Genomic DNA, 25,730 nt, shown 5'->3' on the forward strand with positions numbered 1-25,730 from the left:
CTACTGGTGGCAGCACGTCCTGTGAGTACACATGGGTAGGCCGTTGTATGAAAACTGAGATCATAGAACTCATGTCTCAGGTGAGTGGCGGCATTTATGTCGTAGATGTCTATGGACTTGATGACCACTTAATACTAAATGGGCCGTGTATTTGTACATTCATTTATTAACAATTAACAAAAAAGATGAGTGAACGAGCTCACTCTAGTGGTTAACAGTGCACATAGACATCACAATGTGAATATCGCCACCCAAGTTGGGTGGTGACCCAACCCACCTTGACACTTGAGGCCATATCTCACTTGTATGAATAAAAAAGGAAATTCTAATCGTGAAGGATGTCTATTAGATTATTAATTCAAGTTATATGCAACATTCACAATAATTGCGTTGTTCAACTAAATGTTGACACGTATGTACCTACGTGGTATGTAGACACCGACAAAACGGTATTGTGAAAAGAAAAAAGAACCTTCAATGAACTCAATGAGTGTACTTCAAAAGTATAATAGGTTTTTTTATTTTATTTTAATTCTATTACTTTAATTATTATAAATTTAATTTTATTCTATTCATGGTTTTCACTTAATGACTAATTATAAATTGATTACTTTTTGACTATTTATGTACGACAAATTGTATTAGCTACTGTTGGTTGTGCCTAATAAATTAATAAAGTCCAATTATCTATGGGTTCATGAAGTCATCTGTCATTTTATAGACAAGCAATACAAAAACATTAAATTATTGTTAATGTATTCGCCAGTGCTCATAATGTTATTGAACTATGGCGTGGCGGTTAAAAAGATCAACTTGAAATGAAATTGCCATTTAATATAGTTTTGACTCCAATTTTGAAACCGTATTTGGGAAATATAAAGTCGTGTTGTCAACATTATACATTTATAATTAGTTACTATTATACTTGCTTCTACGGGACTGTCGGCTTAGTATGTCATTCAATAATATTCAGATATAATACCCATTCAATACTCAGACGACCCTACGGTCCGGACGGTCTTAAGCTGTAATTGCAGTCCATAGACATCTTATGAAGTATCTCCTAGTCTAAATTGCGTTGAAGTAGCGGTGATATATTATAACCGTGAAATAGTAACGTGTGCTTGCTTTACTGGGTTATACCAACTTACTAATGGCTTATACCAACTTACTACTGGCTAGGTAGTATTACATTCATACCGTCCTATTTCATTCTTTATGGTTTATACTTCAGATAGAAGTAACAAAATTAGGAATAAGCACCCGTGGTCTACGATTCTTTGAGCGCCTGCTAATAGGCAGTAGCAGTGGTTATGCTAAGGTCGCTTGTGTTAGATCTTCTCACTTGGACTGTAATTGTCTATTTTCTGTTAGTATGTATGTAGGATCGTTTGAAACCTCGGGGTCTGCGGAGGGACTTCGGTTCCCTCTGTATTCTGTACCGTATGTTCCATGCTCTAAGGAAATGTTCGAGATGATACCATCGTCTCGTTTTTACCATCGCACCGCCCGCCACCGGAGTAGAGTTCATCCATACTATCTGGAGCCACTACGTTTATCCACAGTGCGCTTCCAGAGATCTTTTTTGCCACGTACCATCCGGCTATGAAATGAGCTCCCCTCCACGGTGTTTTCCGAGCGCTATGACATGTCCTTCTTCAAACGAGGCTTGTGGAGAGTATTAAATGGTAGGCAGCGGCTTGGCTCTGCCTCTGGCATTGCTGACGTCCATGAGCGACGGTAACCACTCACCATCAGGTGGGCCGTAAGCTCGTCTGCCTTTAATGGCAATAAAAAAAATGCATGTATATAATTTTGAGAGAGTTAATAAAGTTTCAAAGGTCGATCAAAAAAACCAAACTCAAAGATAAAGCCGAATGGTAATTTTATTGTTTCAGGTGTAATTACATTCTTTCAGAAGTTTTTATCGTTTGAAAATCGTCAACTTGAATATTGTTTCAGTTTATTAGTGTTCATCACCTAAAAACACATTTAGGAGAACAGCCGATGGCGTCGACGGAGAATATTTACAATTTCATGATCATTCACGATTTGAAGATCATAGCGACCTCAATGGGCTTCATACAATATGTTTGTCTGCTTATAGGATGTTTAACAGTAAGTATGATTATATAGTAACAGTAGCATATTATCTATTAATATTTCCCCAATGATTCAGAAATATGACGTATTTTTATGTGTAGCTACTCAACATAATTCCTTACAAACTTATTCTGAAAAATATTACCAAAAATAAATTTATTTTGGGAGAACGACAAAGGAAAGATCTTCCACCGAGCGAATGCTCAGTAGACCGACGTCGTCCACATGTCGTTGCTTGGAACTTGTATATTCAAACTCAAGTTGAATTTATTGGAGCTATGGGTGCAGGAGAACCATGACACATTTTCGTCGGTCATTATGGCGAACCTTGAGGAAGGCCTACGTCCAGCAGTGGGCTGATAATGATGCTGATTGATTGATACTGACAGGAATTGCAATTCTGAGATACAGGAACTATTATTTTTTTATTTTTTTATTGCTTAGATGGGTGGAGGAGCTGATAGCAAAAAAAAATTACTGGAACCCATAGCTATGACAACGTGAATGCCGCCACCCACCTTGGCGCATTTGTATTGAACGAACGAACCTTTAAATGGGTTTAGATGGGTGGACAAGCTCACAGACCACATGGTGTTAAATGGTTACTAGAGCCCATAGACATCTACGACGTAAATGCGCCTCCCACCTTTAGATATAAGTTCTAAGGTCTCAACTATAGTTACAACGGCTGCCCCACCCTTCAAACCGAAACGCATTACTGCTTCACGGCAGAAATATGCAGGGCGGTGGTACCTACCCGCGCGGACTCACAAGAGGTCCTGCCACCAGTAAAAAGAAAGAAATAATAGTGTTATTTTTAATTACTACTTTATTCTGTACAAATGTCGTCAACATTTAAGAAGGCGATAAAATTATATAATAACAATATAGACAACTTTCCGAAAAAGTACCAGAGTAAATATTGTCAAATCATATTTAAAAAACAAAAAAAAAACAAGGTGAATTTTATTACAATAAAACAAGAAAATCGTCTCATTTTCAGGAGAACCCAGCATTATTTCTACCTCATTTATTCGGGCAGCTTGTCGTAATATTCATTAAAATAGTGAACGCTTTTCTTTCACTAACAAGAACAAATTCGAAGTCATTACGAGGGCTTCTGCACAAAGCACTTAGTATTTTGATAATGACTTTCAATTGGATGCAGGAATTTTGCGTTTTTAGATTGTTTCTGTGTGTTTGTGATTTGTGAAATTATTTGCTTTTGATTAAAATATAGTTTTGTTTAAAGAAAATGGAAAATAGTGTCTGCTTTGTTTTATTTTTTATATGTTCTTATGTTTATACTTTATTGGAAATCAACATATTTTTCACATGTAGCTTAGGTCAATCAATTAGTGTTTTAGCGAAAGAGGTCTTCTTTTTAAATTGACTGTTATTAAAAAAAATATGTCAACTGCCATTTGAGTCATATTTATAGTTGGGCACCGGACTCTTCTGATCCGCGCAAAACAGATTTACGATGGTTTAAAAAGCTATATTAGAAAATGTATACAGTTTTTTGACACTGATGCTGTGCACCGCGCAGTGTATCTATCAATAGCGCCGATAAATACAAACCAATCCTTTGTCGTATTACCTAAATAGCAAAATGAACAGTGACAGTAATTTCATTTTGAATCAGATTCGTCAGAGACACGAAAATCATGTAGATACCGTAAGTCGAATTTATTTAAGTACATATGGATTATGGTAAGGATAATTATTAATGTGATTGAATTGAAATTTATTATTAGTAGCAAAGATAAAAGACGGGGGAACTTATATGTTATATACACACTATATACACTTATGTGGAATAAATTGCTTCAGAAAAAATACTTCAGGGAATGTGAGTCGTTTCTTTTTTAGACAGTATGAATGAAGTAATGGTAAGCTGGAGTGGTAGGTATCCCGTAACATTCCCCCAGGGAATGCTGTAGGCTGTAGGTACAATGTACAGAGGCCCAAGTACCAAAGATCCTACCACCTAGGACACTGGGATTTGGTATAATTCGAGTGGCATATCGTTATCTCGAAATTGAATATAAAAAATTTAAGAGAGGAGACTTTCCATTACTTTTTTTTTAAATTAAAAACCCTTTACATATTCTTGATAATGTTTTGATTAATTCATTAAATCAAGGCTGAAACAAGCACCTTTTTTACTACATATACGATCATTCTTACTGGTGGTAGGACTTCTTGTGAGTCCGCACAGGCCGGTGGGGCAGCCGTTGTAGCTCAGACCTTAGAACTTATATCTCAAGGTGAGCGGCGCATTTACGTTGTAGATGTCTATGGGCTCCAGTAACCACTTAAAACCAGGTGGACTGTGAGCTCGCCCACCCATCTAAGTATTTTTTTTATCAGAATTTGACATAGATTAGTGCCCATGTGTACATAAATAAGAATACGAGAATGCCATAGTGTAAAGTATTAAAACATGATATTGGTCTAACTATATAATATACAATAAACACGTGACCTATTTTGTTGATTTTTTAGATAAACGCGGTCGGCGAGAATTCGCATGCCGCTCAAATCAAGATGCGTGCTCTTCTGGTAGCCCTGCTGGGAGTTTCTATGTCGGCCTGCGCTTTTGCCTCGCAGCCAGTCGAGTTAGAGTTGGACGACGATGACGTCACGCAAAAATTGAGTAACGTCAGTTTCGCTAGAAGGTGAATTCAAATTTTGTCTCTTTCTCCCATTTTTTTATTATCATATTATACTTTTTTTTTTATTGCTCAGATTGGTGGACGATCTCACAGCCCACCTGATGTTAAGTGGTTACTGGAGCCCATAGACATCTACAACGTGAATGCGCCACCCACCTCGAGATATAAGTTCTAAGGTCTCAGTATAGTTACAACGGCTACCCCACCCTTCGAACCGAAACGCATTACTGCTTCACGGCGGAAACAGGCGGGGTGGTGGTACCTACCCGTGCGGACTCCCAAGACGTCCTACCACCATTAATGATGGGCTGTGAATATTTTAGGCTACTTTATTCAAAAATATATAGATACATATTTTGTTATAGAATTACGAAGCCCACGATCCGGCTTGTTATTGGAAATGGAAAATCCAGTGCATTTCTGACGGCAGTGACATCCTTGCTTTTACTTATCGCTGTGATGTCGAAGGTAAGTAAACAAAGCAGTCGTAGAAGTAAATTAACATGGACGTTCACAGCACAGAATCCAAGGTCAAGAACTAGATTTTGTTTTTGTTTACCGAAAACGCGTGTGAGAGATCAACATGAACACACCGAGACATCCAAAAACGAAATGTCTTCCACAAAAATACCGACTGACGAAAATCTTATCCGGTCCGGATCGTCAGGTTGTTTCCCGATGAACGAGGTGATCAAAAACCAAATCAACGTACCTACTCACATATCCGCCACGCAATATATTTGTTCTAATAATCGCAATGGTGTGCAGACACAAGTTTAAATTATATTATTTGAGTTCTGGCCATCGCGCCAACGAATTATAAAAAAAAAAGAATGCGGAATAACCAACCCTGTATGAATCGAGATTTTCTGACTGAATAATATGACCAGTATGTACTCGCAGAATTTATATTTTACTAGCCGTACTCGCCCGCTTCGCTGGGCATTAAAATTAACATTATTATTTATTTTCATTATTATTAGGCAGTCCAACATTCATATATAAATATTAGCCTATCCATTAAGTAGGTACATGTATTTTCTACATGGATACCAAGTTTCAAGTCAATCGGATGCACGGTTCAGTTGTTCGGAACATCCGTAAAAACCATTGTAGATTTATATATTAATACGGTATAAAACTTGGATACGAAAATTATGTTTAATGAAATTTAGCTGTGCAAATGTGTAAACGGTATAAAAATCTCCGTGGAATTTAATTTAATTTCATAAGACTAAAAGGTAAAGTCTGCAAAAAAAGTGAAATAAAATAAAATTAAAAATGTAATTACGGTTTGATTCAGCAATCGTGGTGGCGTCGCGGTGCTCGATGGCTTGCAGCACCGGCTCTATTGGTAGTCGCTTTAGAAGCTGCTTCAGATGCGAGCGACGCGCTATTGGCTGCGGTGCTGCGGGGTTCGGCTGAACCAGCCAAAATTGCCCTACAGACTATCGGTGCAGGATTACTTGTCACGGTCGAAATACTGGTTTGGTAAGGTTCCTTGAATAAAACAATTATATATTTGTCCTTTCTGCTTAATTTCCTCGAATGTTGAATAACGAATATTGAAATTTAATTATTGTTTAAAGTAGACAAAAAGTTGATAATCCGTTGTTGATTCAATCCTTAAGTGACTTTTTGGCGGGAACGCGAGGAGTGAGGTTGTGCAATTTGTTTTATTTTGCCTATTTAGTATTTCTTCAGGTTTAATTGTCTAACTGTGGTTTATTAACTGTTTAGTATCTGTCAAAGTACACAAATGTGGGAAAATGAAGCAAAGCCGCTGGACGTAACGTTTCGGGATCCTCCAAAAAGTCCACTGAAAAAATCTCAGTAAATGACCACAATTTTACTAAGACTACTAAGATTTTACTTCATCCCACATCATCTCATCTCATTTCATTTAAGTTCATCACAGTTGATTAATGTCTCAAATTAATCATGTTCATTTCATTTCACTCCATATTATCATTTTCATAGAAATAACAATATAAATTAAAATGAGACACGACTTAAAGGTCTTAGTTACCAGGTCATAAAATCACTTAAAAAAAAAGAATCAATCCTTAAGTTTTAGTGGCAGGATATCGCATTGAAACACGTGGACGACGGGCTGCCCGATGGCGATAGTCTGGAATTATGCTCTGAAAATTCTTGATGCTTGATTTCGCTGGATGGGGAATAATAGAACAGGTTGCCGCTAATTACTGCAGCGGGGATGTTTCAGTTTTCATCATGTTAAAAATCAATGGAACGTTTATTTTCAAACTATTTAGTTGATAGTTTAATTTTTATGGTTTCAGGTACTTTATAGCTAAATTTTTTGAATACAGTCCACCGCCCTTAGTCGAAGACAAAGACAGAGAAACTGTAAAGGCATCGCCAGAATCACAATGAAGCTTTTTTTATTTTTTTATTATCTACATTTTTTTTTAAATAAAACAACTAATATCATTATATAAGATAGTTTATTTTTAATAGGTATATGTTACGTACTACATAAGGCCACGTTACGATTAAGCTTACATTGCATGAAGGCACTGGTTATGTGTTCAAGAATAATTGTGGTTGGGAAGTCCAGTTTTATTAAAAATCAACTCCAAATTAATTCAAGACAGTCACTGTAGCAAAACCACTATCGTGGCTACAAATAGTATATTCTTTACAAAATATATTCTTGGCTGTGGTCACATGATTCAAAATATACATTTTGACTAAATTTTGCCATAAAAACCATAAAAGTACGGTTTGCAAAACTGACGATAACAATAATATATGTTTATTACATTGTTGACATGTCATCTTCTCAAAACATTTCCTTCTAAACGAACATAATAACGTTTTACAAATGGAGGTGTGTGCAAATACTAATATACCTTTTGCAGCTTCAGAATGCTTCAGCAAATGATACAATATGAACGATTGCTAAAAGTAACATTTAAATTTTTAATTTTAATATTAATACGTGAAGCAAAAACTTTGTACCCCTTTTTACGAAAATTGCGCGGACGGAGGAGTATGAAATTTCTCACGCTTATAGAGAAGGAGTGCACAATGCTAATATTTTTTTCAAATAATGCATAAAAGATACTTTAAATCAATAAAGAAAACATTACACACACTACCATTTATTTGACACAACACATACATAAAAATATATTCTTTGTTTACTGTCAATTGGGAAGCTTTTGTTATTGTTTAAAGTCTGTGGTCGAATTGAAAATAGATTAATATTGTTTGTCTTTAATATTATTGATCTATAGTGCAGTTTTGGCGAATACTGTGATAATATCGAAATGTCATAGTGTTTGACAATAGAACCATAATGTGTGAATTTATAATTTCAATTAATTATAGTCGAATCTCGAATACTGCGGGGCCACTAGTACTTTTAAAATCACCCAAACTTAATATACAAAATGTCTATCCATATAAAATAATATATATTTTTAGTAGCAAAAATGAAACAGTACAAGAATCTTTTTCCTATGTTTGTCGACCGAATTACTCTTTTATCATGTTTTGTAGTTTACAAACTTTAGTATTGCCAATTAAAAAAGGCCGGAAATTTTATTCACTTTTCCCATAGAAAAATGTTTGTAACGAAACAGACAGAAGAGAAAACGTTATACATGGAAAGGAATTCTCAACCTTGAAGCATCAGTTCTAATGGTCGAATTTTGACCTTGAGGAGCACTATGCAGGACCAATTTAGTTATATTGTTTAATACTTTTTTTAGAGCTAAGGATATTGTTTTGTCTTCCGAAAACTTCAATCTTGTCGAGTCGGCACTATGGAAGGTATAGGCTATAAGCAAGGGGCACAAATTGGCACTAACTACTATATGAAATTTAAAGTTTCAGAAAGTAGATTTTATTAATTTAAAGTTATATTCATTGGCGAAGTTTCTTAAATAAGTAATGGTACCAATTAATTGTTAAATAACCAACCGAATTGGTTATTCAAATGTCAAAATCAAACAACTTAATATATCGTCTTTTCGCATTAAAAGTGTACAATTTCCAAATACATTCGAAATTGAGTTAATATGCGGAATCATTTGGTATCACCAGTATTTTTCTCATAAATACTGTCAAAAGAGCGTAGTTTAGTTTTTTTTTTTTTAGTTTATCTATGTTGTGTGTCTACTATTAACAAAATTAATATATAATTTTATCTTACTTTAAAATACAGATAATGTAACTGGTAAAAAATAAAAATTAAATGTTGCAAATATGATTAATATTAAAAATATCACAATATGTCAAACCTTTAAAACACTCTCCTGCAAAATAAGTAAGTTTTGAGATTATACAGCTTCGATCAACAATAGTAACTAGATTTCGGATCGGTGCAAAAATCCGTCTCATTAAATAACAGCGCACTTGAAATGTGAGCTCTTATTTTGTTTAGTTCACTTCAGGCACAGCCAATGTCAACCCGTCTCACAATGCCGCAGTGTGTATTCAAAAGTTGCAAAAAATGCCCGAAAAAGCAATTTAACGGCCGGAGTTTCTTACTTTCGGTAAGTACATGAAGTATACGTTATATTTTAAGCTTTAAACTAATAAATAATATTACATTTTAAACAAAATTACCGATTTTTAACCACCGCTACAAATGTTGGCCAAGGCTCGCCAACACTTGGACAAAATTTTTGTTTAACAGAAAAGTAAATGCATGGAGTAGATTTGTGTTGTAATAATTTTTAAAAATTTGTTAGCAGTACTTCAAAATTGGTTAGTTAAAATTGGTTAATTCTGCTTTTGTGTCTGTTTGTTGGATTCTCATTGGATACTTGGCTTTTCTTTTTTATTTTAGCAATCACGTGTGCAGAATGGATCTCGATTGTCGCCAGAGAAAGAAGAGATTACTTTTATAAGCCAGCTAGGAACTCCACTCATTGACACTGGACATCTTTGCCTTCCGTGTTCACGGCTACTGAAACGTGGCCGAAGCATTGTAATAAAAATATCGCGCTTAAAACCGTTTAAACGTTGTTTTATTATATGTACTAGTCGCGAAAACATAAAAATATACTATAAAAATATCTATTACACAAAACGTAACGCTAATAAAATAATAAGTAATGTATAGATACTAACAAACATAAATCCTCAAAACATAAAAAGTAAACAACTAAACTTTTACTTTTATTCATATAATAAATTATTTCACTGTTCAACGCGACTCCGTTACCTCCTGTAGTAAATAGAAATTGAAATTTCAAGAAGCAAAAATAAATAAAACAAAACGATGTTAGTTCTCAAAGCTATAACGGAAAAAGTTACTTTATTTGTTGGCGCATAAAGTTGATTTAACATTAAAGATTGTTTAACATATGCCTTTTCATTTGTAAGTGACAGGAGTAATTTATTGCTTTGTGACGAATGATTGTAAGTATTAGATAATGTTTTGGAGATTTGGAACTTTATTACTAGGTGGCATAGTTGTAATTAGTTTGAACTTAAAACTGTTTCAAAACTTTTTTCTCCGTTTGTTGTAAACCAACGTAGCTATGTATGTATGTATATTCACGCGGACAGTTTTTGCTTCGATTTTGTACGTGTCCCTTTATCTAGTTACAATTGTTGATCGAAGTTATACAGTTTTAATGCGAGAAAATGATATTATTAAGACTCACAGTGTGCATTTCCAATTAAATATATTTTAGTACATTTTTTTTAATACTTCCTAATAATATAATACATATATACGCAACTATATTGAAGGCTCAATAATCTCAAGCTATGCGTATAAGTTACATGTAACTATTTCTATTCGGTTTGTGCTAAGGTATGTATAATATATAGCATTATTAATATTATATACCTTATTGTATTATTAATACAATGTATTAAAATTTTAATACAGTAATCTCCTCTATAACACGGTAGATTGGTTCCGCGTTAAAGGAAACGCGTTGCAGAAGTGTTGGACGAGCTCACAGCCCATTTGGTGTTAAGTGGTTACTGGAGCCCATAGACATCTACGACGTAAATGCGCCATCCACCTTGAGATATAAGTTCTAAGGTCTCAAGTATAGTTACAACGGCTGCTCCACCGTTCAAACCGAAACGACTGTTTCGCGGCAGAAATAGGCAGGGTGGTGGTACCTACCCGCGCGGACTCACAAGAGGTCCTACCACCAGTAAAGTAAAAGCACTGCTTTTGCTAGGGCTAGTGTTAGCAACGACCTTTGGTTAGAGCCCCGTGAGCTCATTTACTGGCTCGGCGAATCTGGTATAACCCTTCGAGGTTAATAGAATAGGTAGAAGAAAATAAAAGGGGATAAATTATATTGTTTCGAGCACTCACTACTACAGTAGAATACATTTCTACTTTTTTTTTTTTTATTGCTTAGGTGGGTGGACGAGTTCACAGCCCACCTGGTGTTAAGTGGTTACTGGAGCCTATAGACATCTACAATGTAACTGCACCACCCACCTCGAGATATAAGTTCTAAGGTCTCAGTATAGTTACAACGGCTACCCCAACCTTCGAACCGAAACGCATTACTGCTTCACGGCGGAAATAGGCGGGGTGGTGGTACCTACTCGTGCGGAATCCCAAGAGGTCCTACCACCAGTGATTACGCAAATTATAATTTTGCGGGTTTGATTTGCCTGAAACCTCTGCCTTTACATACAGCATATTTCCGGAGATAAATTTCTCCTATGGGCAAAAAACGTACTTACTATTCTAATTTCACACGACACAGCCAATAATTTTCGTAGCACATCGTTCCATTTAACATTTTAAAAATCATTGAATACTCTATAAAATAATTGAATAATATGCTATATATTAAATATTTAGTAACTTGATTGATATGCGATATAGTTTCCTTATATTTTTACTACTTATCAAACAATACTACCAAACGTTATTCTTGTTTAACATATTAAAATTTGGTTTCTTTTAAAATAAAAGAAAAGGAAAAAAAAACAGTTGAATAAACACTAAGGAAAAAAAAACAGCTGTAAATTAAAAAAAAAAAAAAACTTTTAAGCGTATCTAACTCCTTTACACACATTGCAGATTAAGGATTTCTTATTAGGATTTAGCTCATTTTTACGTGTAATTTCATCGTCCAGCCATTCGATTAAATCTTTCTTCAATCGCAATATCGTGTCTTGATTAACTCGGCCATCGTGAAAGAAGTCTTTTACTACTTCAACGATTCCGTTATCGTCATGTCTCGCTTCCCCGAACGGTCTCCGCTGTTTCATGTAATTGAAAACGAATTCAACTACCTGCGAAATCAAATCTCGCTCCGGACTGAGCAACTTCAGATTGGCAATTTCGCTTGGCACAAGTTTCGACAGCAGATTAAAGGATAGGGTCATCAAATTCGTATAGACCTCTTCGGAGAGATTTTGGAGCATCGAAACTATTTCATCGGTGCCCGACGAGCTGATACGCACGAAATATGTGCCGATTTGGAGTATCTCTTCTGGACGGATGCCGACTAATAAATGGCCTTCTTCGTCGTCTACTCCGAAGTAGTTGTCCACTCTGTTGACGGGCGAGTTCAGACGTGTGGACACATTAGCAGGCCCCGGGGGGGCTGGGCCGATTTCGGTGAATATTTGCGATCTCCCTTCCGAGCCGAGCGAGTGTAACTCGGACGGGTTGTACCCGTGTTGGTTGTTCAACATGACCCGGCCGTCGGCTGTCATCGATATCCTGAGCCTGTGCTGGTTCACGTCCTTGTTGATGCTCAGAACTTGCGCAAAGTATTCGTCTTTGTTAGCGATATTCTTGATGCCCTGGATGACTTCGGTGTTACCTTGAACGGTGCCCCGCACTCGTCTAGCTTCGGCGGAAAGCTTATCGAAAATTTTCCTGCCAAACATTTCGAGTAAGCATAAAAATAATAATAATAATAATATCTGTAGTCGGTTTAGTGACGATAGTTTTACGTGAATGACGTCAATAGCAGAACTATTAGAACTGCTAGCTGTGACGTCACGCGAGAAGAGATGTAAATGTGTCACAACCCAACGCTTGGGTCGATCGTGCCTCTCTTTACCTTGTTCCGCGCTCTCGCTCGCACGCTCAGGCTCAGGCGGAACGTGACACTTTTTCGTGCGTGCAGCCGGTTTTCATCGGTTTATGAGACATTATCACATCAAAAAAAAGAAAAAAAAACTATTTATTATATTTTTTTATCCTGACCACACTGATCACATTGGAGGGTAGTTGCAAAAAAATTATGTATTCACATTAGTACTTCGTGTTTGTGCAAATTGGTCCGACTCAATCGGACGTCTTAAAGTTGGTATTCAAAGATTTCGTTACACGTAAACTTTTTTATTTTTTATTGCTCGTTTAGGCAGATTAGCATACGGCCCACCTGATTATGAGCGGTTACCATCGCTCATGGACATCAGCAATGCCAGGGGCAGAGCCAAGCCGCTGCCTACCGTTTAATACTAAACATATCAAGCGTATTGAATATACCAGTTTTTAGGTTCAAATAAAGCCCTTACCTGTGCCGATTACTCCGGAGCGTATCGCGGAACTCATTTATCTTGTTCGCCTGACTCTGCTCAATGATCTCTTGCGCCGTCTGATTCGATACGACAGCGTTGAAGAAGAACAACGTCGACATGGCGAATTGGAATATCTCAATACGACTCGGCTTCTGACCGTGTTTCCTGTACTGAAATATTATTTAAAATAAATAATAGTTTAAAAAATCAACCAACAAAATACGCTTTTATAGAATTTTAATTTTAAATAGAAACTTTTTAGTTGGATTTGTATTAAGAGTAGAAGGGTTATTTTGATATTCTAATATCCCGAAAAGCACCACACGCTTTTTTATTTACAATAAAATCATTTTTTCTTACACTATTTTTAATTCAAATTTATTAAAATTTATTTTCAATTTTTTAATTGGATTTTCTATAAAAGCGTATTTTGTTGTTTTTTTTTAAATTATTATTTATTTTTCATTTTTTAGTTGAATTACAATTTTTTCAATATTTTTCGTCATTCGTGAACATTCGTTAAGTACGTATGTATTTCATTGGAAAAATTGGTACCTGCCGGCGGGATTCGAACACCGTTGCATCGCTAAATACGAATGCATAATAATTATTAAAAATTTTGCTCCTTTACACATAAATAAGAATAAGCAATTTATATATAAAACATACATTAAATACTTTTAGTTAACTTTGGTACCATTATTATTGGTATCTACTTCAATAATACCTTTGAAACGTAAATAATAAAAGCCGGGGAATTCCCACAAGGAACAAGCTCCTGCTTAAGAATTGAAAATAAACGATGATCTGGCCGTGAATAAAACCGCAGTTTCGACTGGTCATTTACAAATTAGTTTTCTTGTATTAATGAAGTAATTTATTATTTATGTTTCAAAGGTATTATTGAAGTAGATACCAATTTCAGAAATCTACCTTATCACAAATTAAACTGAAACTTATTTACCTGTATTATAAGATACACAAAGCCATTAGTAAAGCTCGCAGCTCCGGTCAACGGGTTCGCGTGTCGCAGCACGTCGACTGACTTCGTCAAGAACCTCCCCGACTGAAGTAAATAAAACGTTTACTTGTATATATATATAAAGAGACTGATCGTCCAAAATATACGCGGGCCGCTTGCCGTCCTTAGACGAAAGCCCTCGGTGAATGCCTAGAATGAATGTTAAGTTTCAGCTTTACTGGACAGTAGACACAGATACGCATTGATCGAAAACAAACAAACGCACAACGTTTCATACTTATCTATACATATAAATAAAATTAGTGTCTGTTTGTAGTATTGAAATAGCCGCTTTTTACTACATACATATGAATATATATACAGTACATACACCAAAATAACATTTTTTACAATTTTTGTCTGTCTGTTTGTTCCGGCTAATCTCTGGAACGGCTGGACCGATTTTGATGAGACTTTCACTAATAGGTAGCTGATGATATAAGGAGTAACTTTTTTAGACTAGCTTCGCCCCGGGGCGTCACCCGCAGTTATGTCGTACCGCGCGCAACATGGAGGGCTTCGCCTATCAATAATATAATTTAATGTTTCCGAAGCGAAGCGAGGGCGAGTCGCTAGTTTATTAAATACAGACGAATGTATGATTTTGGCCATAAATATTAAGGTTCTTCTTCTTCTTATTTTTTTAAAAGTATCTATATAAACGTAGTTCAATACTATAATTTTATTAAATTTATAATAATAATTAAAAATATACAGTATAATTAGATTTTAGTAAATATAGTATAATAATACAATCGGGAAACGAAGTTTGATTTTAGTTCGTTTTTGTTAATACGTATTTAAATCAAGTTTACTATAAATTAAGTTCATAGCATCTCCACGCCTGATGGGTTATTAATAAAAGAAGTGAGGCAACCCCGCGTCTCAGTGTTAACAGCCTGGCCACGGGACATTCGCCGATACAAATATTCGTGCGGTGCGAGCGGCAAAGCGTCTAGCAACTAAAATAAGCGCATAGAAATGTACTTATCAAGCCACGCGCACCGGCGACCGGCGAAATGTACCGAGCGAATCGCGCGGGCGACTTGCGACGCGGCGGGCGAGCAAAACAAATGCATGAATAAGGACGGTGCGAGCCACGGAGTCGAGCGGTAGTCGCGGCGAATAGTGCAGTGATTAAATGAGTTTAGTTGTTTTCGCCGCGAAAAATGAACACCGTAAGTTTTATTGCTGATATACTACTTAGACGAGCTATTTGGAAGTCTAGCCACTCAAAGCAGCCAAAATTTTTCTGGATACCTACATTCTGCATTTCTCGTGCTTCTTGTCGAATTCTACATCTATACTCCGATTCTTAAATCATGTACTCCACAATCTCTTCCAAATAATAGGTCTTGAACCAAAAAACGATTACTTTTCTAAGCAATATCGAGATAATTTCGATATAGACATTTCGCTGTCGGACTTCCTTGCTAGTCGCGGCGGCGAACGTGACTAGCCATGGCCTGCAAACGGTGCCGCGCGAATGGTCGTGTCCTCCGCCGCTTCGTCGTTCGCACCGCCGATCCCCGTGGCCAGGCCGTAAGAGAGACAAGAAGCGCATTATTTCGTACAATGACGTCACCATCGCGATGCGAAGTTTGTATCAAGTTTGCCTAATAGTCTTCGAATAAAATTAAAAATGACTCGTCACTGTCAGTCGCCGTGAAAAGTATCTTATACGTTTCTATAACACCGGGTGGTCTGCGTAATCTGTGCGTGCCAAGTAACGGTGGTCATTCATAGTGAAAGCGTACCGTTCCTGTAGTAGCCTGAGCTGTTACCTACCGTAGTGAGGTTGGTGCCGGCCGCTGCTGATTTAGACAGGAGATTGCTGGCCGCTCCGGCCGTGAGACCCACGCCCGAGGCCGCTATGTTTAACCAACTGTTACGAGCTTCAGAATTGGTCACGTTTATGGTCTGTGAACGTACGAAGCTTTACATGCCGAAATTATATCTTTGAAGCCTGGAGGAAACGAGAAAGGCAAGAACTTCCACCGATCGGGTAAAATCGCTCGGTGGGGCGACGGTACGAATGTTATCGTTCGGAGTCTGTATGTTATAGTGAGATTCAAGCATCTGTCAAATATCTTGTGTCTGTATCGTAGCTACCGCCACATATCTAAGAAGTTCAGTTTTTTTTTTTTAAATGTTATGTAGCTAACAGATTGGCCACTTCTAATATGTAGGCTTCTAATAATAGGCTTGTGAAGAGAATTAAGCGGTAGGCAGCCGCTTGGCTCTGCCCCTGGCATTGTGGATGGTCCATGGGCGACGGTAACCACTTACCATCAGGCGGACCGTATGCTGGTCTGTCTACTAGGGCAATAAAAATTTTTTTGTGTGTTATTTTTGTAAATCATTCAGAATTATTTATTGACACAACTGATTTCGAAGTGCACGGGCAAAATAACAACTTTCCTATTTCTGCCGTGAATTTCCTAATTGTTTTTTTTTTAATAAATTGCCTTACCTAAGTTTATGGGCCCTAAAGTGCATGACATCATCCACCTTGAAGACATGAAGTGTAAGTCTCATTTGTATTGTGTAACGGATGTCCCACCCCGAGACCTCAGATCGTAAGATTGCTTCGTGGCACAAATAGGCAAAATGGTGGTAGCTAGTCGTACGGGCTCACCATTTTTTACTGGTAGTAGGACCTCTTGTGAGTCCGCGCGGGTAGGTTATTTGCCTTTGTTATCGCCTATTTCTGCCGTGAAGCAGTAATGCGTTTCGGTTTGAAGGGTGGGGCAGCCGTAGTAACTATACTTGAGACCTTAGAACTTATATCCCAAGGTGGGTGGCGCATTTACGTCGTAGATGTCTATGGGCTCCACTTAACACAAGGTGGGCTGCGAGTTCGTCCACCCACCTAAGCAATAAAAAAAAAATACAGTTTATGACAAGCAAATTGGTGATCGCAGCATGCTAGTATGATACTCAGATAAGGTTGCCCATTCTTGTGTAATACCCTCTATCGTCTTGTACAAGATCTACGAGAAGAGACAAAGCAGTTACCTGTTCGTGCGTCCTTCGGTCGTGTAAATGCAACGAAGACCTGATCAGCCCGTAGATTCCCGCGGTGACGGAGACGGTGGCCGCGCTTGCGAGCAGCACGGGCGCCACCGGTGTTAGCGCGGCCACCCCGACCACTCCCACGGCGCTCAGCGAGACCACCGTGGTCGCTGTGTCCACCGTACTCAGCACGCGTGACTTCAGTCCGAGGGCAGGTGACGGCGCCACTGTTAGATTCACCGTGAAGTCTGTTCCGTCCTTTATTGAAGTAGTGAATGAGGGTTTAGCATAATTTTTTTATGAAAATAAAAAAAAGGACACTAAAAGGAGACAAACATTACATATATAGGATTTAGTCAGTCAGAGAATGAAATAGAGTGTTCGAGAAGGTTTCACATCTACCGCGTTTGAGATGCAAATTTTTTTTTACATTGCTGATGAGTAATAAGACTAGATGCGGGTATCTATAACGTTAATGATTACGTAAATTTAGTCCATAGTTTTAGAACGACAACCTCTGGCATATTCACATCAGACGGGTACGGGTATACCATAGAAAAATTACTCTGCCCGGGTTTCTGTAACGAGTGTGTCTGAATATGGGTATAGTTTCCCAAACGAGGCCAAAAAGGTTTTGGTAGAATTCATCTAATTAAAATATGTTATGGGTATTAGTTCGAATATCCCGCAAACAATAGGGTCGATATTGATGAAGCTTTCGAAGTTATCGTGGCTAATAGGACGCTTCGTGTATTCGTATCAATACGATTGTGCTGTATCAAATACCGCACGCGTGCACCAATTTTTCTAGTAAAATATGTACTTTATTGACGGATAAGTTCACTATGTAAGAACAATATTATGTAATAAAAAACCAAAACCGCAAAAATTTTAATTTGCTTAGTTTCTTGTAATAGGATATTTCGTGAGTACGGGTGCTACTTCTTCTTTATTCTTTGTCTCCATTTCCAACACTAGGTGGGGTCGGCACATCGAATTCCATTCTCATCTATCAGCCGTCATCTCAACACTCACTCCTCTCTCCTCATATCGTTATTCACACTCCTTCCATGTCTTCTTTCGTCGACCTCTTCCCCCTATAACTTGCACTACCATTTCCATACATCTCATAGTATTTTAACCACTAATGCGTACAGTTGAGGCTTAGATCTCATGTTTCAAAGTCCGTGGCGGAATTCAAGTAGTGATGTCTATGGACATCGCGAACCACGCAAGACCAAGGGAGGCCTGAACTCGTTCAGATAATAAAAAAAAATGGCTTGCTACAATGTTAAAAACCACAAATAAAAACTAAATTTTATCAAACAAGTCTATAAATTTGTAAAAGTTTAGTCGCTTAAGATTACCTCAGTAAGTGTTCCGGTATATTCTCCGTTCTCAGGGACTATTAGAACACATTTGTCCAATGTGTTTTCTGTCAAGTAAGCATTCCAACTATGGTACACCCGGGCATTGTCATCAATATATATTTTGCATGGTTTCGCTGAAAATTAATTTGAAATCTCAAATCAATAATTAGGTATTATTATTATTATACTTAAATATACACCTTTCATCGTTGATAAACTTAAAACAAAAAATATAGAATAATCATTAATTACATGAACATAGAAAGGTATAGAAAATAAAAATAAAAGAATGTGAAATAATAAGTAATCAAAATGGGTTAAGTATATATACTATATAGTCACAACAAAATAAGGGCCTTGGATTGAAAGTCGCTCACAAGTATGGCCTCCTGCTCCAGTAAAAAAATACCAATCTCAATCAATTTTGTCTCAATGATCATTAGAAAACATGTCTAAATCAGTTGTATCACTTATAATGGAAATCTATATTAAGGTTTACGAACTTACCATTCATTTCTATAGGTATACATTTTCTTATGCAAAATACAGGTACGAGCCATATTTCGGAGTCACTCCGTTCGTGTAGATCAATCCAACATTTCGACGGTTGAATGTTTAAAAAATTCTTGGGCTTTGGACGTGCACAAACAACCAGTAAATTCGACATATAAATTTCATCTTCAAATGAATATTTACCTGGAATTCAATTAATCATTTTTAAATTAGAATGACAAATTTAATGTAGCATTTGTAGCAATTGCTTTTAATGACTTTATGAAATAAATAATATAAAAGTATAATCATATTAAGTGATTAAGCTGCTATAGTGTGCAAATTAATTTTCTATAGCCTGAATGGCTATTTACTTACTAATGGTAAAGAAACAAAATAATGTTAAAAATTAAATATAATAATTACTGGTAGGGTGGGTAGGTAGGTAGGCTTTATAATGCATGTATAATAAAAATGATTATTTCCACCTGACCTAGGTACCTTAGTTATATAGTGAAATATTCGTTTCATTTTTTTATTTATTTATAACCACCCACTTATTATTTTCTGATGCATGGTAAGCTCAGACAGATAGGAAGGACTATTTGTCTACTTTTTTGAAGAGTGGGTCTGCTGTTACACAATTTTGAGATTTCGACCTTACATGTCTCAAAGGTTGGTGGCTGCATTTACAATTATTAGTACAATTAGTTAATGTCTTTGGGTTTCCTAACCTTTACTTTACACCAGAAGTTTCGGGAGCTTGCTTGCCCATCTACAAAACAAAACAACAACCTTTATACAACAGAGATTTTCTATCGCATGACCTAATAAGCGATGCAGCATTCATTCATCATGTTAGGTTATAATCATTGGTAAACCAGCAAATATAAAATATTTTTTATTGATTGTCTATAATACGACATATGTCCATAAGTATACATAGTTGGTACTGTTTTTTTGGTGGGAAAGCGAGCATACCTATTCTGATGGCGAGTGGTTACTGTCACTCATGGACATTGGGCTGTGCCACTGTATTGCTCCATACTACGCGGAAATAAATAGGTAAGATAGAATACCAAAGCAATCAGTACCTACTGGAGTGATATGATAATATATATTTTTTCTATCATGTGCATTTAGAATATTTTTTAGTTTTTGCATAGTTTATAGTACCATGCCTGTAGTTGCAGTGATACTAGTTTTAACTACAAAATAAATTCCAACAACACAAATAAATCACAATTTTATTTCTGAATTTGGTTATTTCATTGCAGTTTTTTATCTAGTCTTCAGTGTCAATGAACAGCAAACTTAAAAAAACAAAGATAGCATAATCATTTTATCATCATTTAATCAGGGATGTTAATAAATAAGAGATTGTAACAGTTCACATATGGAGCTAATTTTTTTTAAATTAATTTTGTCTAAGATTAGCAATACAATAGAAAGTGATAAATAGTGATCCACCATAAATTCCCCAATTGCCATTCGCTACTATGTGGATGTTCGCTGTATTAGAGGCAGTTAATTAATCTTGTTGAACCTAACTTAGATTATAATTTTTTTATTACCACCTTCATTAAAAAATATTCTCAGGAATGATTATTAGTATTACCTTGTTCACATATTTTTGCATAGACTAAGTCAACTTTTTCTTTTTGTCTGGAAGTGTATCCTTGAAGATTAATTGCATTCATTTCTTCCTTTTCTATCAGCTCCCCTTCAGTAATCGGAGGACCAAATAGTCCAAATGCCAAGTTTTGCAATAAATGATTTCTATTGCACTTTTCATATCTGAAATATAATGTTGCTTCTTACAAAATCTATTTTCAAGCAATTTATAGAGAGTTAATTTTTTTTTCATATTCAGGGTTGATGTGCTTACCGGAATCCATAGACATGTGAATACAGACACTTTGAAACCTTGAAATTTGAGGCCTATATTGAAACTGTTTAGTGACAGTAGTAATGGTGCATATCACAATTTTCACAGGTTTCATTTCTATCACACAATTTAATTGCATAATTATGGAGGTTGTTCGTGAACATATATCAACTATCTTCAGACCTCCAGTTTATTAGAAAGATTAATCGTGGACTTTGGAATTTAAGCACTGGCATAGTCTCATACGAGTAAGCCGAGAATTTTATCCTTTAGGTCATAAAAACTTCAATATAATATTTTAATTATTATCATTTTACAATTTAAACACAGCAGTAAGTAACTAACTTTGGTTTTTATAAAATTTTGAGAGGAATTTTGAAATTAAAATTTTCAATATATTCATTTCATGATTTAACCACTAATGTTAGTAAGTATTTACCTAATCCAGTTACAATCCCCTAAGTTTTCAAAATATTGCTGTTGTATTTGTACAGGGGTTAAGTTAAAGTCACAATCTGTTGGTGCTTCAACATGTAATGTTGGATTTGAGCTTTCTTGCACTGTGTCCGTTGAGGTGTGTTCATCCATTGTACTGAAAATAAGGTTACCACATATGACGCAATTTTACTATTATTACTGATTCAATAGATATATACAATACAGTGGAAAAATTATGTATTTGAAATGCACATACATGCAAAGTTTTTCACTTTCAAAATTAATTCTCGCTATTCAATATTCCTTACCTTGTGACTTTTTGTTTCACTTTAAGGAATAATGCAATAAGCAATAAGTATATATTTGTATATCACTGACAGCTGTCGTTGCTTATCAGGGAATTCACCGATCATAAGCTTGATATGTATACCACAAAATGTTGTCTATGACCCTAAGTGAAATGAATGTTAGTCTTCGAATGATAGCACCATGTCTTAAACTATGGAGAACACTAAATTTATTTTAAGGACTCTAATTAACTTGCACAGTAGGTACCTATACTTTTTTCAATGTTGACAATGTTTTTGTTAATTGTTGATAAAATGGATCTGACGTAAAACATATGCTATTTTGTTTTAATTCATTAGTTGCATAGGCAAAAGGATTTTAGCCCATACACGAGAAATTTTGGTAAGACACGTTTGTTACGCAAAAAGTAAAATGGAGCAGCTTTTGAAAATGAAAACGGTTATTTCAATTTATTTTATTTATTTGGAAAACAAACAGTGAACTTAAACTCAAGGGCGGATCCAGCTTTGGCGCCAGGAGGGGGTCACATAGTCGTGGGCAAGTTAAGAACTTATAATTTAATTTTGATAACTATAGATAATAAATAAATCATGATGTTCTTCAATTAGTCCAAGTTAGAGTCCAAGTTAGTTCAAGTCCTGGAACTAGCTCAGGGGGTGGTCATGACCCCCATGACCCCCCCCTGGATCCGCCCTTGCTTAAACTATATAAAATCCAAACTTACAACTAAAAAACAATTAAAGGTAACCGCATTTAAAAAAAAAACTATGAGAAAATCATTTAAAAAAATGCTATGAAACACTATGCTAAATTATGCTATGAAACAAAATAATTTTACAGTAAAATAGTGGGAATTTACAGAGAGTTAAATGGAAATTAAGAAGACTTGTCCAGCGATTTCATTTGATTTTTCCACATTTGTGCATTGTCACATTTGTAAACATTATTGTATGTTGTTATTAATTAATATTATGGCCATAAATTCAGAGGTCGGAGTAGGTAGATTGATATAAGGTCGTTGACGTCAAATGTTAAGGATAATATGGATAAGCCTCCAAAATGCCGGAACTTCATATTTATTGTGATATTTGCTCCGGAATTTTGAAATTAGCATGAACTTTTGCCTATGGTGAAAAACGTATTAATAATATCAATCTACGCTGATATTTACCTGAAATGAAACATGTAACATGTTTGGCGCATGCTCTTCATCGTCAGAGAAAATAAGATCAGAATATAACGATGTCAATATTTTAGTAGCAAATGTTAAACAAGTTTTGTAGCCACATATAAATGGATATAAGACGTCAAAAGGAATAGTTTAAAATTAGAAAAAATTATGATTATTTATTTTAATTGTATTAATGTTGACATTCAAAATATAGAAATTGTACAGTCAAGTTGGGTAACTTTGAATTTCCGTGTAACTTTGAATAAAACTTGTTTGAAGATTTATATAATTTTTTTTCAAACACTTTTTGCATAATTACTTTAATAATTATGTGAAACGGAACGTTGAGATTATCAAAATGTCAAATGTGTCATAAAATTGTCAGTTGTGAATAAGTTTTCAAAACTTTGGCGCCTTTTCTGTTCACGGTGATCAACAAGAAAAAAGTGTGCGTGGCAGAAATCTGAATTAAATATAGAAAAGGTATGTAAAACACTGTTTTTTTTTGTTTCTGGAGGTAAAATATTTATTCAACTTGCCTTTTTTCTAATAATTTCGTGAGTTTACAATGTTTTTTGCTCAGAATTGATGTCTCAGAGATCATTGTAAATTTATTTGAAATTGGTCTAACTTTGAACGATTCAATCTTAACAATTGCCAATTTTATTTTTAAGGGTAACTTTGACATGTTCAGTTGCAATTTATTATTCTTTTTTTCTACTGTTATAGGTTAATAAAATGCCACGCAAAAAGCAAAAGTGATTAAGCCCGGTGTGCGTAAATATGGCGTAAAATCAAATTATACCCCAGCTATTTTAGAGGAAGCCCTAGATAAAATCCAATCCATTGAAAGAGTAAGCTCTAACAATATCACCATAAATGTTTTCAAAAAATAATGTTTTGGGGGCTGGACGAGGTATTCAAAAAATGAACGGTGCGTTGTAAAGAAGGAGAACATAATATCTTTACTTAAAGAACATTAATTAACAAGAAGGGATGGAAAGCTTTTCATGGATGATGATATTTTGTTCATGGAATGGGGTAAATGATTTTTTCAATAACATTTTGCTCACCCGTAACCTATGATCTTATCAGTATTCATTGATCTAATTTGATAGATAAATAAGTGAACAATTTTATGTATCTATTATAATATATATTATTAAAAAAACATGTGTTTCTGTTAAGCTTTTTTCACCTATTCGGAGTAAATATTTTGGGCAAGGCATCCCCAGTGAATGGCAATTTGATGTCGTCTTTGTGTATTAAGTGTATAATCTATGGTCGTTGACACTCAATTTATTTTGACACCCCTACATATATTTTAATCTAAATAAAAATATAATGTTACTCAATCAAATAATAATTAGTGAAATATAGAGGATTTTCATTGTCCCAGATAACTCCATTCAAAGTTATCCGAAAGTCGTTGTAACTTTGAATGGCCACTAAAATATCAATTTCTAAGCCTTTTCTGTATTAATCCATCATATTGGTTAGATAATTTAAATTTTGGAAATGAAAGAACACTTACCACACTGTATAAAATAATGCAACCAATACATTAATTTTTCAGTGTACTTAAAAATCTGCGAAAAGTGTAACTTGACTGTATCCGATGAGGATTAAAAATATTTATGCATGTTTTAGTTTAATTAAAAATAATTGTTCATTGGATGTTTTTTATTTTATTTTATTCCAAAGTTGATATCCCGGAACTTTTTCTGGTACTTCCCGCACATCACTACATAGTATAAAACAAAGTCGCTTTCTCTGTCCCTATATCTGTCTGTCCCTATGTATGCTTAAATCTTTAAAACTACGCAACGGATTTTGATGCGGTTTTTTTTAATAGATAGAGTGATTGAAGAGGAAGGTTTATATGAATAATAACATCCATTAAATAGTGGAGAAATCAATAATAAATTACAGTTTTCGAAGCGGGTCGCTAGTTATGGATAAAATGGCATGTCCATATTATAATATATTGACGCAAGTATATAAAATCAATCTAGCTACTCCGACCACTAGCCATAATATACGCTTAAACTACAAGAACCACAATTTTTTTAAATAGGTATTTTTGGAAAAAATACGGTATTTGAAATCATGACTAAATGGACCATATTTTGAAATAGGTTGCCAAAGGTAGTATGACGAAGAGGTCGACTTGCAACCAACTGAGTTTCTCGCCGGATCTTATTAATGGTTCGCGAATCCGATCCGGTGCTAGATTATGAGAATCACTGTTTTTGTTATATAGGGTAAGTATTAACGATTCTCTGAGACTGAGCCCCTCGAGGCTACTAGCGATTTGGTAAGTTAAAAAGGTACATGAAATACCGAATTAGCGAACACATTGTCGTATTTATTTAAGCAGATATACTGTTCGCTGTTTGGATTCATTTCATGCCTTGAATGATAAAAATATCACAGGTGCTATTCAAGATTGCAAAATATCTTTATGCGGAATTTCAACTGAATCCGTTCTGTCTTTTTTGCGTGATTGAGTAAAAGCGGTCAAACATAGAAGTTTTTTATTTATTTATATGTATATATGTACATGTTAGTATAGATATGCAACTTGCATTTAAAAAGAAAATAAACGACATTGTACCTAATAGGTACCTACGTCTATTCAAATTGTGCCTGGTGAGTAAAATATTTAATTTTATACAAACCGACTATTCTAGTAACTACAATAAGCTATAAAATGATACACTTAAAGATTAAGTATTAAAACTTT

The 25,730-nt window shown here is 35.4% G+C and overlaps 3 protein-coding genes and 1 long non-coding RNA gene across 5 annotated transcripts; 3 read left to right on the plus strand and 1 right to left on the minus strand.

The window, feature by feature from the left end:
* Positions 1-678: 678 nt before the first annotated feature.
* On the plus strand, positions 679-3,366 carry LOC134200448 (uncharacterized). The gene is made up of 3 exons (XM_062673365.1): positions 679-950; positions 1,963-2,118; positions 3,107-3,366. The coding sequence occupies exons 1-3, from the start codon at positions 819-821 to the stop codon at positions 3,314-3,316; spliced, it is 498 nt and encodes a 165-aa protein (XP_062529349.1). The 5' UTR covers positions 679-818; the 3' UTR covers positions 3,317-3,366.
* A 156-nt stretch (positions 3,367-3,522) lies between these two features.
* LOC101737633 (uncharacterized) lies at positions 3,523-7,243 on the plus strand. Its single transcript, XM_038016778.2, has 5 exons — positions 3,523-3,781; positions 4,612-4,784; positions 5,147-5,249; positions 6,085-6,272; positions 7,085-7,243. Exons 1-5 carry the CDS (start codon positions 3,716-3,718, stop codon positions 7,176-7,178), a joined length of 624 nt encoding a protein of 207 aa, XP_037872706.1. The 5' UTR covers positions 3,523-3,715; the 3' UTR covers positions 7,179-7,243.
* Positions 7,231-22,136, minus strand: LOC101736214 (uncharacterized). 2 transcript variants are annotated; one of them, XM_038016781.2, is made up of 10 exons: positions 21,813-22,136; positions 21,506-21,658; positions 20,797-20,975; positions 19,194-19,382; positions 18,684-18,820; positions 17,320-17,574; positions 16,090-16,221; positions 14,245-14,346; positions 13,278-13,450; positions 7,231-12,630 (listed from the first exon to the last, which is right to left on the minus strand). In XM_038016781.2, exons 2-10 carry the CDS (start codon positions 21,652-21,654, stop codon positions 11,790-11,792), a joined length of 2,157 nt encoding a protein of 718 aa, XP_037872709.1. In that variant the 5' UTR covers positions 21,655-21,658; positions 21,813-22,136; the 3' UTR covers positions 7,231-11,789. The 2 variants fall into 2 exon arrangements, with proteins under 2 accessions (XP_037872709.1, XP_037872710.1); XM_038016782.2 differs by having other exon boundaries at positions 21,761-22,098.
* Positions 22,137-23,357: 1,221 nt separating this feature from the next.
* Positions 23,358-24,661, plus strand: LOC110386555 (uncharacterized). Its single transcript, XR_002431704.3, has 2 exons — positions 23,358-23,467; positions 23,714-24,661. It is a non-coding gene; the product is annotated as an uncharacterized LOC110386555 (long non-coding RNA).
* Positions 24,662-25,730: the final 1,069 nt, after the last annotated feature.

This window comes from Bombyx mori, chromosome 17 (assembly GCF_030269925.1).
Source record: "Bombyx mori chromosome 17, ASM3026992v2".
In the NCBI taxonomy this organism is placed as follows: domain Eukaryota; kingdom Metazoa; phylum Arthropoda; class Insecta; order Lepidoptera; family Bombycidae; genus Bombyx; species Bombyx mori.